Source organism: Hyperolius riggenbachi, chromosome 4 (genome assembly GCF_040937935.1).
Source record: "Hyperolius riggenbachi isolate aHypRig1 chromosome 4, aHypRig1.pri, whole genome shotgun sequence".
In the NCBI taxonomy this organism is placed as follows: domain Eukaryota; kingdom Metazoa; phylum Chordata; class Amphibia; order Anura; family Hyperoliidae; genus Hyperolius; species Hyperolius riggenbachi.
Window position 1 is genome coordinate 231,661,831 of NC_090649.1, and position 15,742 is coordinate 231,677,572.

The 15,742-nt window shown below is 41.3% G+C and overlaps 1 protein-coding gene across 5 annotated transcripts in view; it reads left to right on the forward strand.

Annotated features, from left to right (window-relative positions):
• The window catches only part of ADGRB3 (adhesion G protein-coupled receptor B3), a 1,235,185-nt gene that overhangs the window by 428,967 nt on the left and 790,476 nt on the right, over window positions 1–15,742 (forward strand). For all 5 annotated transcript variants that reach the window (XM_068281444.1, XM_068281441.1, XM_068281445.1 and 2 more), the window contains one exon: window positions 7,105–7,269. In XM_068281444.1, the coding sequence (XP_068137545.1) occupies window positions 7,105–7,269 (165 nt within the window). The remainder of the gene's footprint in view (window positions 1–7,104; window positions 7,270–15,742) is intronic.

The window sequence follows — 15,742 nt, forward strand, 5'->3', positions numbered from 1 at the left end:
GCTGGACCTTTTTCTAAACAAATGACCCGCAATGCGTATGCAGATGCTGCATGTTTGTTACAAGTGTTTGACAGACACTGCTGAAGTTAAATGACAGCTGACAACTGAGACATCTGTTTTATCATCTGGTTCATCAAAAGGAAAAAAAAATGACAGCTTCTGTATATCTCTTTCTTTAAGTTTCCTTCACAGAGGCAATAGTATGCAGTTTGGGCATGAAGGGGTATGTAGAAGTGGATAACTGGGAATGTCTTGTTAAGTTACCTATATTATCTAATCTTCTGCACTCATTAGATTATTTATTTTTTGCAAATTGGATAAATAACAGTTGCATGAACAGTATTTTAGCACACCTTTCACATTTCACATGAATCAACATCAAATGCTGTCATTGTCACTTTTATGCCATGAAGAAAGTGTGCCTAATTCATTTAAGTATCTGTGTTTGAGACAAGAAGAGACAGAGCGCACTCAGGGGAACAGTACAGCAGTAGATTGGGTGAATTCAGAATAATCTCACCTCTAGAAGTTGCTGGCGAGCCTGTACAGGAGTAGCCAGCGTGTAGGCTTTAATCCTTCTAGCCAGTTTTGCCTGATGAAAGGAGGACTTGGTCTCCTGAAACGCGTTGCAATATATTTTAATAAATCTTAACACTATACGGCAGCCGCCGTTTCTTCTTTCCTACAAGCATTGCTGCATTACAATTAGACCCCCACTCCAACTGCCCGTGAACTGCCTGTGCAAGACTCATGGAGCAGCGTGGAGCTTTGCGTTTAGATCCCTCAATCCTGGAGCTGATGCTTTGAAATCCACCACAATCTGTTTGTGCAACCGCATATAGCGGACTCGCACACAGACAGGGTGTACAACTTCAGAGCCGCTCGTTGCCTGCCAACAACCATCCGAGTGAAGGAGGAATCCAGCTACCTTTGTGCCTGATCCCTGGCTAGAGGGATAATAGCCTACACGCTGGCTACTCCTGTACAGACTCGCCAGCAACTTCTAGAGGTGAGATTATTCTGAATTCACCCAATCTACTGCTGTACTGTTCCCCTGAGTGCGCTCTGTCTCTTCTTGTCTCAAACACAGATACTTTTGCCACCGAGGTGGATACCAAGAGCAGCACCTTTATCCTTCCCCTCTTCTACCCTGCCACACTGATCGCTCCTTCTGTTTGCCGGAAGTAAACCGCCTGCTTCTTTTCCAAATAATTCATTTAAGTTGCCTACTTCTTAGGAAAATGGTCACCCTGGGGTTCACGTACTAAGCATGGAGAACACTGGAGTAAATAAGTGATCCAAAAAAAGGCATTAAGCTGTAAAGCTGCAAATGTTTGCCATGCCTACAGTCTCATCAAGTCATTGTTGATGATGACATGTTAGTGAATTGGCAGTAGTGTGAGTGCAGTAATGGGTCCACAGAAAAATGTACAGCTAAGTACACACATGCAATAAATGTCGCCCATCGCGATCAGGAAACAATCCCTCTGGTGACAATTCAGGGAACAATGCTGTACAGACACATTCCTAGCCTTGAGACTAGCGATTTGTCCACAATTGGTGGACAACGGAGTGGCATTCATCACTCAGTGGGAGTCGTTCATGGAGAAAATAGCATTGTGACTGTTCGTCCTTGGGTACTGGGGGTCGCTAAGGATTTGACAGAATGGATGCTAAATGACCCCATACCCAAGCAGGATTGTCAGTTATGATGCACTGCAGAATGGAGTTGATGCACTAAGTTCAGTAATATCATGGTTCGCAGATAGCGTACAGCAATATTAACTTTACTACCGGCAGCAGTGTTCAGTGACTATTAGCGTGACATGCGGTACTTGAGTAGCGTAAACCTTGCTAAGGTAATGTGCATTACTAACGGTAACACTTATTAATAAGGCACATTATTATAGCAACACTCATGCTACTCGAGTGTCGTGGGTCGTGCTCAGGGCCGGCCCGCTCATGAGGCGGGGTGAAACTTTTGCCTTAGGCGGCACTCCACTGACGTCACTTCCTGCAACGCCGCCCACTGTATTGTAAGTGGACGGCGTTGCAGGAAGTGACATCAGTGGAGCGCACGCTGGATCGAGGAAGAGGTGAGTCCTCCCCGCCCGTGCCTCTTACGAGTAGCGGCTGCTTCTGATCTATTTAAGGCTGCAGGGGAGCGCAGATCGGGGGACCCAGGTTAGGCCCAATACCGCTAGGCCCAATACCCCCGTCCTGCCCGCTACCCCTCCAGGGGGGAGGGGCGGCAGCAATAATTTTTTCAAAATTTGCCTCAGGCGGCTAAAAGTCTAGGGCCGGCCATGGTCGTGCTAATAGCATAACTTGCAGTACACACTGCTGGCTGTTTGCACATAGCAATATTATCACAGTTTACTGCATCAACCCCATCGTGTGCAAACTGCAGTGTACCATAAACGTCTGTAGACTTTCATGGTATTGTTCACAGTACAGAGCGTGTTCCTGTGTGTTGCCAGTAGTGTTGGGCGAACACCTGGATGTTCGGGTTCGGGAAAGTTCGCCGAACATGGCCGCAATGTTCGGCATGTTCGGGCCGAACCCCGAACTCCCCGAACATCCCGCTTTTAGGGGCCCTATGGGGTCGCAGGCATAAGGGGGGAGCATGCCCCGATCGCGGGGGGGGGGTCGGAAATTCCCCCAACCCCCTCCGCTAGCGCTCCCCCCTCTGCCCGCTTCCCCATACAAAAGTTTCAAGAAGTACCTGTGTCCGGTGGTAGTGGGTGGCTGGCAGTGGGCGGCACTATGAAGTGACTGACTGAGGAGGAGGAGTCCGGAGAGTGACGCGTTGAGGGAGGCCGGGCAGTGGGCGGATCAGCAGTAGTACGGTACTACTGCTGAACCGCCCGCTGCCCGGCCTCCCTCAACGCGTCACTCTCCGGACTCCTCCTCCTCAGTCAGTCACTTCATAGTGCCGCCCACTGCCAGCCACCCACTACCACCGGACACAGGTACTTCTTGAAACTTTTGTATGGGGAAGCGGGCAGAGGGGGGAGCGCTAGCGGAGGGGGTGGGGGGAATTTCCGACCCCCCCCCCGCGATCGGGTGATGCTCCCCCCTTATGCCTGCGACCCCATAGGGGGGCAGTATTCGGCCGAACAGGGCCCTGTTCGGCCCTGTTCAGCGGCCATTAGAAGTTCGGGGCGAACCCGAACTTAAAAGGCCGAACACCATCAGGTGTTCGGCCGAACTCGAACATCACCCGAACAGGGTGATGTTCTGCAGAACCCGAACAGTGGCGAACACTGTTCGCCCAACACTAGTTGCCAGGTCACAGATGGATGGACACGAGTTCTCATTGGTAGTAATACTCTATGTCTGCATTATTAAGCAACTTGCCACATGTGCAGTGTATGTTGTGTGTCTGAAAAACTGGGCACAATAGTGCATTCATGCACACCTTAGTGTGAACAGGCCCCTAACAGGCCCTAAACAACACTTAGGTGATATTCAGTGCTCTGCTGCAACCTTGGTTTTTGTAGTGCTTTCCAACTGCTTTTATTAATCTAAATCTCAGTGTAAAGTTCTAATACTTTTTTCCTCCTTCCTTTCAATCTTAACACATATAAAATCCACAGCACACTTGAAAAGTAAAAGGTTATTTCTGACCACAGTTCAGGGTTTTATTTAGAAAGAAAAATGCATTTCAGGTAAAATACCATATGGAATTCATTCTGTATATGTGAGTGACACCGACCTTGCAAAGTCTCTCCAATACTCAGAATTTATCCCTCCTGGCGGTTAATTTTTTTTGCCAAAATGGCAAAAATCCTTTTTTTTTTAAAAAAATTTTTTGTGTTTCATGTAAAGCTACCAGAGTGGTAGCTACATGAAACACCACTAGAGGGCGCATGTGTCCCTCTAGTGCGATCGTCGCCGGCATCAATAGCAAACAGGGGAACGCGTATATAACGCGCTCCCCTGTTTGGCTTCTCCTGTCGCCATGGCGACGATCGGAATGACGTCATGGACGTCAGCCGACGTCCTGACGTCAGACACCTCCGATCCAGCCCATAGCGCTGCCCGGAACTCATTGGTCCGGGCAGCGCAGGGCTCTGGCGGGGGGGGGGCCCTCTTGCGCCGCTGCGTACGGGCGATCGCCGCAGAGCGGCGGCGATCAAGCTGTACGCGCGGCTAGCAAAGTGCTAGCTGCGCGTACAGCATTTTAAATGGAGCAAATCGCTCCATCAGGGGCTGAGATATCTTCCTGCGCGGCATAGCCCGAGCTCAGCTCGGGCTTACCGCCAGGAAGGTTATTTTGTTCATTCTGTTGTGTGTTACAGCGATTCCAACCTTTATTCAGCTCTTTCATTAATCCAAGTGCCTGTATAGACCTCTGAATTGAACCAGTTGTAATTTTTTGTATTCATTTTGGGCTACGATTTTTCGCTGCAACCTCCTTTTGATATGGATGTACAGTATTATATACCCTTGTCAGGAATTTATTCCAATTAGCCTTTATTTTTATTTATTTTTTTACTTAAATGCCAGTCATCTTTCAGAAATTGAAGTTAAAGAATGTGTTTTATTTATTTCCCTACTACAGTCTCTCTCTTCTCATATCCCTCCTTTCCTTCCCTCCTTCCTCTTTTCCCTTCCCATGACTCCCTGCCCACACACATTGAGCCAATGAAATAAGTGGTAGGGGACTAGAGCCTAGTGATGAGTAAAATAGCCTAATTATGTTTATGTGACATTTTGCATAATTTGCAAAATAGCGATGACGGCCGTAATTGGAAATTCGTAATATTGTGAAATGACACAACATTTTGGAATTTCATGTTTAACTCGGAAATTCGCCCATTCTCGAAATTGTGGTCCAGTCCAGAGCCTCCTGGTACATTTAAAGTGAGAGCACTTGCAGGGACCTTTGCATTATCAGATATTGCAAGGCCCAAAACCAAGTGTCTCAGCATGATCGCTAAGTGCACCTTGAAAAACAGCACCTGCCTTAGAAGTGGCTGCAGGTAAAGCCTCCTGATACATTTAAAGTGACAGCACATGCAGGAACCTCTGCATTATCATATATTGCAAGACCCATAACCAAGTGTCTTAGCATGACCGCTAAGTGCACCTTGATAAAGAGCACCTGTCTTAAGGTGCGTACACATGCACTACTGTAACAGCGGATCGTTCCGAAACAGTCTTATCAGTCTGCCGACAGACTGTAAACATGCTCTACTGTCGGCAGAATGCCCGCCCAGCGGAAGGGTTTGACAGACCCATTGTTCATTACAGTAGTGCGTGTGTGCGCACCTTTAGAAGTGGCTGCAGGTAGAGCCTCCGGATACATATAATGTGACAGCACATGCAGGGGCCTTTGCATTATCAGTAATTGCAATCAGTGAGTGACTTTCCTGAGTTTAGTAATTACTTAAAGTTGCATAGCTACTAAAATGTTTACTTAAATGTTAAAATGTTTGTTTTGATAGAAAATACACAATTACAGAATTTTGTGTTGAAAACGCAAATTTCCCGCAAAACGCAAAATTACGGTTTGTATGATAATTACAAAATTACTAATTTACGTTGTAGTGGCAAAATTTGTGTTCGCAATTACGGAAATTTGAAATTGTGCAAATTTCGGCTCAAGTTTTAGAATCAACACTATTAGAGTCCTGGATGCAATAGTTACAGATTCACTGACATTGTTATGAGTATATCACTGTATACTGTATTACTTTTTGTTCTTTAAACCCTCATTGTGGGCAGCGCACCCACACACTCATTGCACTGCCACCGTTATTGTGTGTTCCATGTATTTGCTGATCCCTCTTTTTGGGGAAATAGTGGATAAGGGAGGGCTGGAGAACTCTCATTTTGGCTAGCTAATATTTTCTGTTTATGCGTGAGTGTGTTATTTAGAAAGGAATTTTATGTGTTGTTAAATGGAATGTACATAGTTTTAGCATGATTTTTATTCATTCCCTCTGTCCACACTAAATTAAATTAAATAAATTAATATATAGTTTTTAAACATTACAAATTAAAAAAAAAATCATTTTTGTTTAACAGGTAAGTTAACAGCAAATAATATTACTTTGGTTTTGTAGTGTTAGAAGCTTTCCCTGCAATGGTACTGTTTACAAACTTGGTGAGGGTTATTAGGCCCTTTTGTTATCTTTGGAGCTATTATAGAGTTAAGGGCCTTCCCACCGGAGGGCATTTTTCGGGTCGTTTTCATTTGTTAAAAGATGCCTTCATTGACTTGCATTAAAATTGCTGTAAAATCTTGCAAAACTGCTGCGATCACAAACAAAATCACAATTGTGGCAATTTTAATTGTTTCTTGTTCTTAAAGAGACTCTGTAACAAATTGTTTATCTTTATTTCTTCTATGCTATAAGTTCCTATGCCTTTTCTAATGTGGTCTGGCTTACTGCAGCTTTTCCTAATTGCACAGTAGCTGTGTTATCTCTGTTATATGATCTAATCTTCTCTCTATAGTCGGCACAGTCAGGCTGAGGCAGTCAGACTGGAATGTGCAGGGCTGCTTGTGATTAGCTAGAAGCTGTACACACCCCCTGCAGGCTCTGTGTGACTAACACACTCTGCTTAGCTGAGCCTATTAGAAGCTGGTTAGTTTGTTTGTAAACACTGCCTAAAACTGGCAATTACAAGCCAGGTTTGCAGCAGAGAATGGCAGAAACAGCACAGAGGGGACCAGGAGCACATAATGAATAGAATGGTATGCTTTTTATTGTAAGAATTTCAGAGTACAGATTCTCTTTAATGCAAGACAATGCAAGCTTTTTAAAAAAAAAAAAATGACCCAAAAAATGCTGTCCAGTGTGTCTCCAGCCTAATACACATTAGTAAAACACTACTGTTTTGAACTGAAAAAGCTCAGCAAGTATAACCCCAAGCAAATATCACCTTTTCATATGTGATATTTAATATTTGTTTCTGATAAGAAAAAAAAATCTTAAAATTTACACTAGTACTAAACCAAAATAATAAATCAAACAAAAATATATTTTCGCTTTCTGTTCATAGAGCTCCTTTCTAGATCATAAGTTGCAAATTCCCAGCTGAGGTGCTAGCTATTAAAATCAATGCTATGCTTTCATGTTTCCTCTGCAGTTGATGGTCTATGGCAGGAGTGGAGCTCTTGGAGTCAGTGCTCGGTGACATGTTCCAATGGCACGCAGAAAAGACAAAGAGAATGCTCGCCTGCATCCCATGGTGGCTCAGACTGTAAAGGACCTTACAGCGAAACAAGGGAATGTCATAATCAGGAATGCACAGGTAAACATCTGGACATCTTTTAATTCATCATACAACTCTAGAGACTGCTAAAAAAGCCAATATGTTTTCTCATCTAGGTTTTATACACAAAAAGAGTACAACATTTGCAGGAATAGATGAAAGTAAATAGTTTTCCTCACTTCTGGTTATTGTGTATTAATAGCTACACTAGGTATGCGGAGAAGGTCGTCGATCGAGTACACTGGGAATTTATCAAGGAAGTACTTCTAAAATTTGGTTTTACAGGTCCCTATTTAACAGCTGTGATGGCCCTTTACCATGCTCCCTCAGCCATAGTCAATGTAGCAGGGTTCTACTCCAAAGAATTTCACATTTCCAATGGCACGCGCCAAGGCTGCCCCTTATCACCACTCATTTTTGTACTTACTATAGAGACTCTAGCTGAAGCGATAAGAGCAAACAGCAAGATTCAAGGGTTAGATATTCATGGACAAACACATAAGATCGGTCTTTTTGCTGACAATGTTATAATCTCAGTGACAGACCCTATTAAATCTCTAGAACATATAATAGCTACCGTGAATGAATACTCAGCAATCTCATACTACAAAATTAATGAAGGAAAGTCTCTAATGTTAGGGATCAATATCTCTACCTCAATGAAAAAACAAATATCTGACAAATTTCCCTTTCACTGGGCCAAGAAATACATTCCCTATCTTGGTATAAAACTTCCTTCCTCTACTAACAAATTATATGAAATCAATTACCTCCCACTCCTCTCAGCAATACCCAAAGAGCTAGAAACAATCTCCAAGATTGAACTCTCCTGGTTTGGAAAGATTGCCGCTTTTCAAATGAAAACTCTACCCAAACTACTGTACCTTTTCCAAACAGTTCACATCCCAGTACCCAATAGCTTCTTCCTCAAACTACACAAAATTATTGCAAGTTTCTTATGGAGTAAGAAGAAACACAGGCTAACATATAACAACCTAACAGTACCGAAACAAGCAGGAGGAGTAGGGGTTCCCTGCTTAAAAACATACTTTTATGCATGCCTCCCAGACGCTTCTAAAGACTGGTGGAAAACGTCTTCTCCTAAAAAATGGGTTCACATAGAAAATTCCACATCTCCCTCTAGTCTTCTGCACCTCCTATCGCTTCAGCTTCTAGGGTTTAAAACAGCAAAATCAAACTACCCCCCAGTTTTGGCCTCCTTTATAGCTTGGTCTCAATTCACAAAAATTACCAAAATCAATTCAGATACTGTTTTGCTCAAATTGCCTATAGAAACGCTATCTTCACTAATCCCTGACCTCGATCTAAAAGAATGGAAAGAAGCAGGCTTATCTCATATAACAGATCTGTTTATCCCTAACACTTCTAAAATTATATCCTTTCCAGATCTAACAGAGAAATATTCAATCCCACCCAAAGATATCTTTAAATACATACGCATTAAATATATCCTCATGGAACACAGTCTCCCTCTACCGACTACTTCTAAAAAAGTGGTAGACTTTCTCTCCTCTCCAGTTGACATCAGAGGTGGTATTTCCCTGTGATACAAAGAACTGTTGAAAAATGGATATACAAAGTTGAAAAAATACATACAATCTTGGACAGACGATCTCAAGTACCCAATTGACTACTCAGATATAGTCACCTCCACCAAAAATATCCAACTCTTCTCTTCCTGTATCAATCATAGGGAAAGTTTCCACAAAATTATGTTGAAATGGTATTCTACCCCTAGAAAGATCACCAATTTCTCACCCACAAATTCCCAACTTTGCTGGCGTAGCTGTACAGGAATTGGCTCCTTATTCCACCTCCTCTGGTAATGCCCCCTAATACAACCATTCTGGAAAGAAATCGCAAAATTACTAGGTGAAGTTATGCAATCACATGTGGAGATAACTCCACAACTAGCACTCCTCCACATAGGAATAACGTCCTTCCCTATTAGATACCGTCTTTTGATATCTCAGGTGCTCTGCACTGCCAGAAGCCTTATCACAGCGAACTGGAAGACTGCAGAAATCCCTACTCTTTTACAGCTGAAACGACAGGTAGACTTCAATGTACAAATGGAAAGATCTATCAGATGCCACAGTCATGAGATTGATCCTCCCTACCTCTTACATATTGATTGGCCAAAAATCCATACCTAGCCTCCAAATTTGGGTCAGCTTATCCTACATCTCCCTCTATCCTGCTGCACTATCCACCAGCCATTGTAGATTATTATTCAACACATGGATCGGATGTTACAAGCTTGCCCTTTGCCAGTGTTGAAATGCTTGTTACCTTTTTATGTTTTTAAACATTAATACGAATTTATTGATTGAAAAAAAAATAGCTACACTAGGTACAATGAAGCCATCAAGTTCTAATCTTTGAAAGATATTTGAGGATAGTCCAGATATGTGCAAAGCTTTGAAAGAAGTAAAAAAGGTGGTCACTGTGGTGTGGGGATACTACGGTCACCTGTATGACAAGGAGAGACCGGGAGCAATGTTAAATTAATTATTCAGCACAATTAAAAGGACAATGCATTTCACGGGTCTTAGCCCGCTTCTTTAGGTCAATACAAGTACCTTTAAAATATGGTCACAACCATGGACACCAGAAATTCTTGTAGTCCATGCGTGTGACCATATTTTAAAGGCACTTGTATTGACCTGAAGAAGCGGACTAAGACCCATGCAACGTGCTGTCCTTTTAACTACCTAACGACCGCGTCACGCCAATGGGCGTGACCACGGCGGAAGTCCCAGGACCGCCTAACACCAATTGGCATCAAGTCCTGGGGCCGGCTACTGCAGGGGATCGCGTGCAGGCTGCGTGTGCATCTCCTTCTTGGGGGGCGGAGTTCTGCCCCGCCTTCAGTCTCTGAGTGGCGATTGTCGCTCAGTAGACTGTTAGACGGCAAAACTGCCGTCTTTTCAGTTAGTACAGCACTGCGATCAGAAGCAGCACTGTACTGGGGACAGCCGTGTGACATGGCTGGCCCCCTGGGGCACTAGAGAGCGATCGGCTCTCATAGGCAAAAGCCTATGACAGCCGACCGCCATGATTTGCTGGGGGGAGGGGTTTGGGTAAATAAATGGTAAACAAATTACAAAACTGAAGAGATAAACATTTATTTAAAAAAATAAGCACTGGGGGGTGATCAGACCCCATCAACAGAGAGCTCCGAGGTGGAGGAAAAGGGGGGGGGATCACTAGTGTGCTGTGTTGTGTGGCCCTGCAGCTTGGCCTTAAAGCTGCAGTGGCCTAATTAACAAAAAATGGCCTGGTCTTTAGGGGGGGTTTAGTACGGTGGTCCTCAAGTGGTTAATCATGCTGGATAAATAATTTATTTGTTTAACATTAACCATGTGGTTTGGGTTCTTCCATCTCGAGTGGTAAAGTTACTTCCCTCCATCTTATTATTATTTTTAGTTTCATCACATTACCTAACTTTGGGCACCCCCACCCCCAGTACTTTGAAATATTTGTTCTATTTAATGATTATTGTAATCAGCTAATTATTATTTTGCAATTTCACATACACTTTTGCAATTACCCCATATGTAATTACGATTTGTAAATGAATTTGATTGCGTGTAATCCAGTCATAATTTAATGTAATTTTCACACAATATTACGCAATGCAATGAAAACACCCTAGTGTGAAAGGGGCCTTAAGGACAACTCTCACAAGAGGGCTATGGAGGCTGACATATTTATTTCCTCTGCATATAATCTTTAGCCATACACCCTGAGCAAGCATCCAGCAGATCAGGTGTTTCTGACATTATTGTGACAAGATTAGCTACATGCCTGTTTCTGGTGTTATTTCAAAACTACTGCAACCAAATCCATCAGCAGGGCTGCCAGGCAACTGGTATTGTTTAAAAGGAAGTAAATATGGCAGCCTTCTTACTACATTTGTCATTTAAGCTGGGCTTATGGTATAAGATGAATGCTTGATTAAGTACATGATCAATATCTTCTTGAAATCAACTGGATGCTTGGATTACCTATATGAACCACTCAATATCAATCTGATTTCAGTAGAAATATAATTGAATATTCATTGGAACACTCACCTCAGGCTTTGCACCACTCAGTGCAGAACAATCCTGCAGCTGTCGACTGCAAGCTGCTAAGGCCCATTCTCCCCCAAGCAAATAATACATAATCTCAAACTGAGTGTAAAGGAACTAAAGAGTAAGGAACAGAAGGCAATCATATCTTTGTTGGATGCAAATACAATAGCATTTTCTTGTCACCAAGCAGATTTTGGACACTTTGAAAATGTTGTGTATGAAAGTAATACTAAAGAGACCCTTCCTGTAAAAACATTGAAATATTGCCCCTCATTTAAACCAAAGAGTTAAACATATCATTACCCAAATTCTGATAACTGAAGTGATCAAAGAACATAAACATTTTTGCACTGCACCAACTATATTCATGAAGGAAAATATGGAATGGAACCCCTAGATCTTATGTAGATTTCCATAAAGCAAACTCAATCCCCATCACGTATATCTACCCTCTTCCTTAACAAAGTTACATAGTTAGTTTGGTTGAAAAAAGACATTCGTCCATCAAGTCCAACCAGAAAAAAATATAATAATAAATAAAACAAAAAATAATAAAACACCATCCTGAACCTGCACATATCCCAGTTGATCCAGGGGAAGGCAAAAAACCTTACAAGGTATGGGTCAATTAGCCTTAAAAGGGAAAAATGATTTCCCCACTCCATATGGCAGTCAGATAAATCCCTGGATCAACTCTGCCATGAATTACCTAAAAATTATAGCCGTGGATGCCCTTCAATGCATGGAAAGCATCCAAACCCTCTTTAAATGCAGATATAGAGTTTGCCATAAGTACTTCCTGAGGTAAGATAATCCAGATTTTAACCACTCTCACTGTGAAGGACCCCTTTCTAAATAGATGGCAAAAACATTTTCCTCCACATGCAAAGGATCAATTCAAATTGATTACTTCCTCAAATCAAAGGTAACCCTTCTACCCCCTCTTCCTTTATGTTGGATTCAATGTTATTGCAAATGTAACATCTAGTCCATTAAACATATTGTATAGTGTAAGCCTGACTTTAATGCAAGCCTGTGACATGAAAATAAAATAAACATAGATACCTAGGTAGAGGGAAGCCTCTGGATGCTCTAGAGACTTCCCATACCCTCCTTGACCCTGCTGGACAGGACCATCGTCTTGTTAATGGACATGCTCCCCTCCAGGTATGAGTGCAACGATACTGCACATGTGCATGTACAGTCTGCACCTGTACAGTAGCAGGCAGCTTCTTGTGCATGGATGAAAAAGCCAGGTATAAGGCACTTTGTGCTACTATGCAGGAGAGGATCATACTCTCACATGTTCAGTATGCCCACATACATACACAGAGTGGAGCGCAGCCGCAAGAACATGTTCAGAGGGCCCCTGGGTAGCAACAGTGGGATTATAGATGGATCAGAATGCCTCTAGACTATATATAGTGGCATCCCTATGTCTAAAAAAAATGTCTTGCCCCAATTCAGGTTCACTTAAACCTGGAATGTGTCGATTGTTCAAAATATTAATTGGGATATTGGGAGTTGGGACATATTATTTCCCAAGTCTAAACCTGAGCAAAATTGCAGCTATATTGAATTGTAGAATTTCCTTAACTATTACTAAAGTCAGGGCCTTAACTTAGGTATGTTGGAGACTTATTTCCCATTCTACACAGCACACCAGACCTTTGAAATAGCATCTAAAAGGGGCTAACGTAAAGACTGATTAACCAAAATTGAAGAGGGCAAAGAACAGCAAAAAACATTTGAGTTCCTGAAGCAATGTAACTCTCCCGTTCTGGCATTAGCGACTCCAGATATCAACCTTTCAAGATCAAGATTTCAAGAACATTGCTGTAAGCCACTAAGAACTGAATGTCATTCATCCACAGGAGCAGACTAGTAAAGAAAAAGTTATAGTTTTCACAAGTGGAAGTTTGCTGAACTCAGAAAATAATTCAAGTAATTACATTTCTTTACAGCTGAAACTTCTTGCAGTGTTTTAAGCAGTTGTGAAGTTTGCTGAATACTTGGTATGAGTCTCTTTTGCTGTTTTCATGGACAGTCATGCACTGGCCTACATTCAGTCTGCTAAATTTGGAGCCATGGAACTAAGATGGATGGCTTAATCGGTGAAAACAAATCTTACCATCAAGCACTGTACATTCCAGGACTGGAAAAAATAATAACTGATCTTATGCTTTACCTCACTTTCCATAAAAGCAATCAGTAAGGAAAATAGATGAAGAGCTGAAAGAGATAGAACTGCACACTCTGTTGAATTTAACTGTCTGAGATATTTTTTTTCCTTTATACTAAAAATAAAGTGAGCACCCAAAGTTACTGGACTCTATTGCAAGTATGCTTTTATAACATTTCTAACTCTTGGGTTAGAGCTTCAGAAGAAAAAAAAAAGCTATGATTGGCAACTTAATTTACAACTAAGCCATTCACTGGCCAGTGCAAAGTCAAAACGAGGTACAAGCATTCATAAAATATATTAATAGAATCAAGCTACCACAATAAAACAAGCTTGCTGTTTGCGTAAATGATGCTTCTCAATCTTAAGACTATAATAGTTCACCAGTGTAAACCATCTACGCAGCTTGTGTACAATATTGCAAAGCAATTTAACTGTATTTCAAATGGAAACAAATAATTCACATTAAAGTGACCCTCTAGTGGTAAGATTTGGGTGATTTCTAATTTAGGTCCTTTTTAAAAAAAACATCAGCCACCTCATAATGGTCCTCTCTTCTCTAAGTCTAATACAGCTATGAAGCTATTATGAGGACAATATATCAGACATTTATGACAGACATGAAAGCATGTGAATGAACAGTTTTCATCTGCAACAAATTACTTTGAAATATTGTACACAGGCTGCTCAGATGGTTTACACTGGTGAACAATTAAAGTCTTGAGATTGAGTACCATCATTTACACAAAAAGCCAAGTTTCTGGTAGTGTCATAGTTCTGTTTATAAAATTATGAGGGATGCAAGCTCTTTTTCAGGGGCATAACACGGATAATGAGTTATGTTTCTAGCATTACAAACAATTTAGAAGCAGGAAACATAAAATCTGGAACATACTAAAATAATTCTTGCATATATGTGACTGTGTCATTTTACTTAAATTTGAACTATGTGTGACCTAGCAGACAATAAATAATTATAGCATGGTTATCTTTCCTTCTTAGGTTTGCAAGACTTATTGAAAGTCAGCTAGGTTAGACTGCAGAGCTTTATTTTTGCTAATAATTAGCAAAATCCCAAGAACCATTTTCCCCTTTAGCCATAAGTAGCTGCAAGCTTTGTTGTTCAAATTAGTATATTCATTTTTTTAGTGCTGTAGTCCCTTGTCAAAGGTCATAACACATATCACAGTAAATTGAGTCATGAATTATTTTACATAGTTTAATGTTGTTTTTACGATGACATTACATGTATTAAAAATGTTATTGTACAGTAACAACTAATGTGGAACATGTACGCCACAGTTATTTAGATTCACAGCCTAACTCAATCTGGCACTTTCGTAAGTCATACTTTACATTAACTGCAGGGTTAAGTTTTCCATACACATGAGAAGGCAGTCAGCCTATGTAATTGGCTGGTTGAGGATTCTAATAAACTCATGTCATTGGATGCAATTGATAAATGCGGTGAAAACATTGATTTTGTAGGTCTGAAATTGTGCCCCACTAACTATTGCTCCCCCAACTCTGATTAGGGGACAAGCAAGTTCTTTTTTAAACAGACATCAGGCAGGGGCAATATGTGCACAGTATGAATTAAGACAAAAATCAAATCTTATTAATTTACTTAAAGTGAATGTCCAGTGTGCATATCACATATTTACTGGGTCCTCTTCCACTATAAAGTTATAATTACATGCTGTATCTTGTTCTTGTAAGTCTTGTAAATCACCCCCTAGGCTCCACTAGGCTCCACATTTGCTGCCCCCCCCCCCCCACTGAAAAACAAATGGCCAAATTAAATGTGTGGATTTTAATTATGGTAGCATGAATTATTTTAAAACTGTAATGGTTGAAAACTGAAAAATAATGAATTTTTTACATTTTTTTTTCTTATTATTCCCATTATAATGCATTTACAATAAAATAATTCTTAGCATAATTTACCACACAAAGAAAGCCTAATTGGTGGTGGAAAAAACAAGGTATAGGTCATTTTGCTGTGATAAGTAGTGATAAAGTTATTGGGGAATGAAAGGGCTGACAGGTGAAAATTCTTCTCGTTCATAAGATGAAAAATACCCGCGGGCTGAAATACTTAAACTAAAAATAAAAGGGCTTACAGAATATTAATGTAGATTTTTTAGCATCATAAGCATCACTGGAGAGTTACTTCAGCCTAGATTAAAAATTGTTAGTAAGGAAGTAACGTAATAATTGCAATATTCAA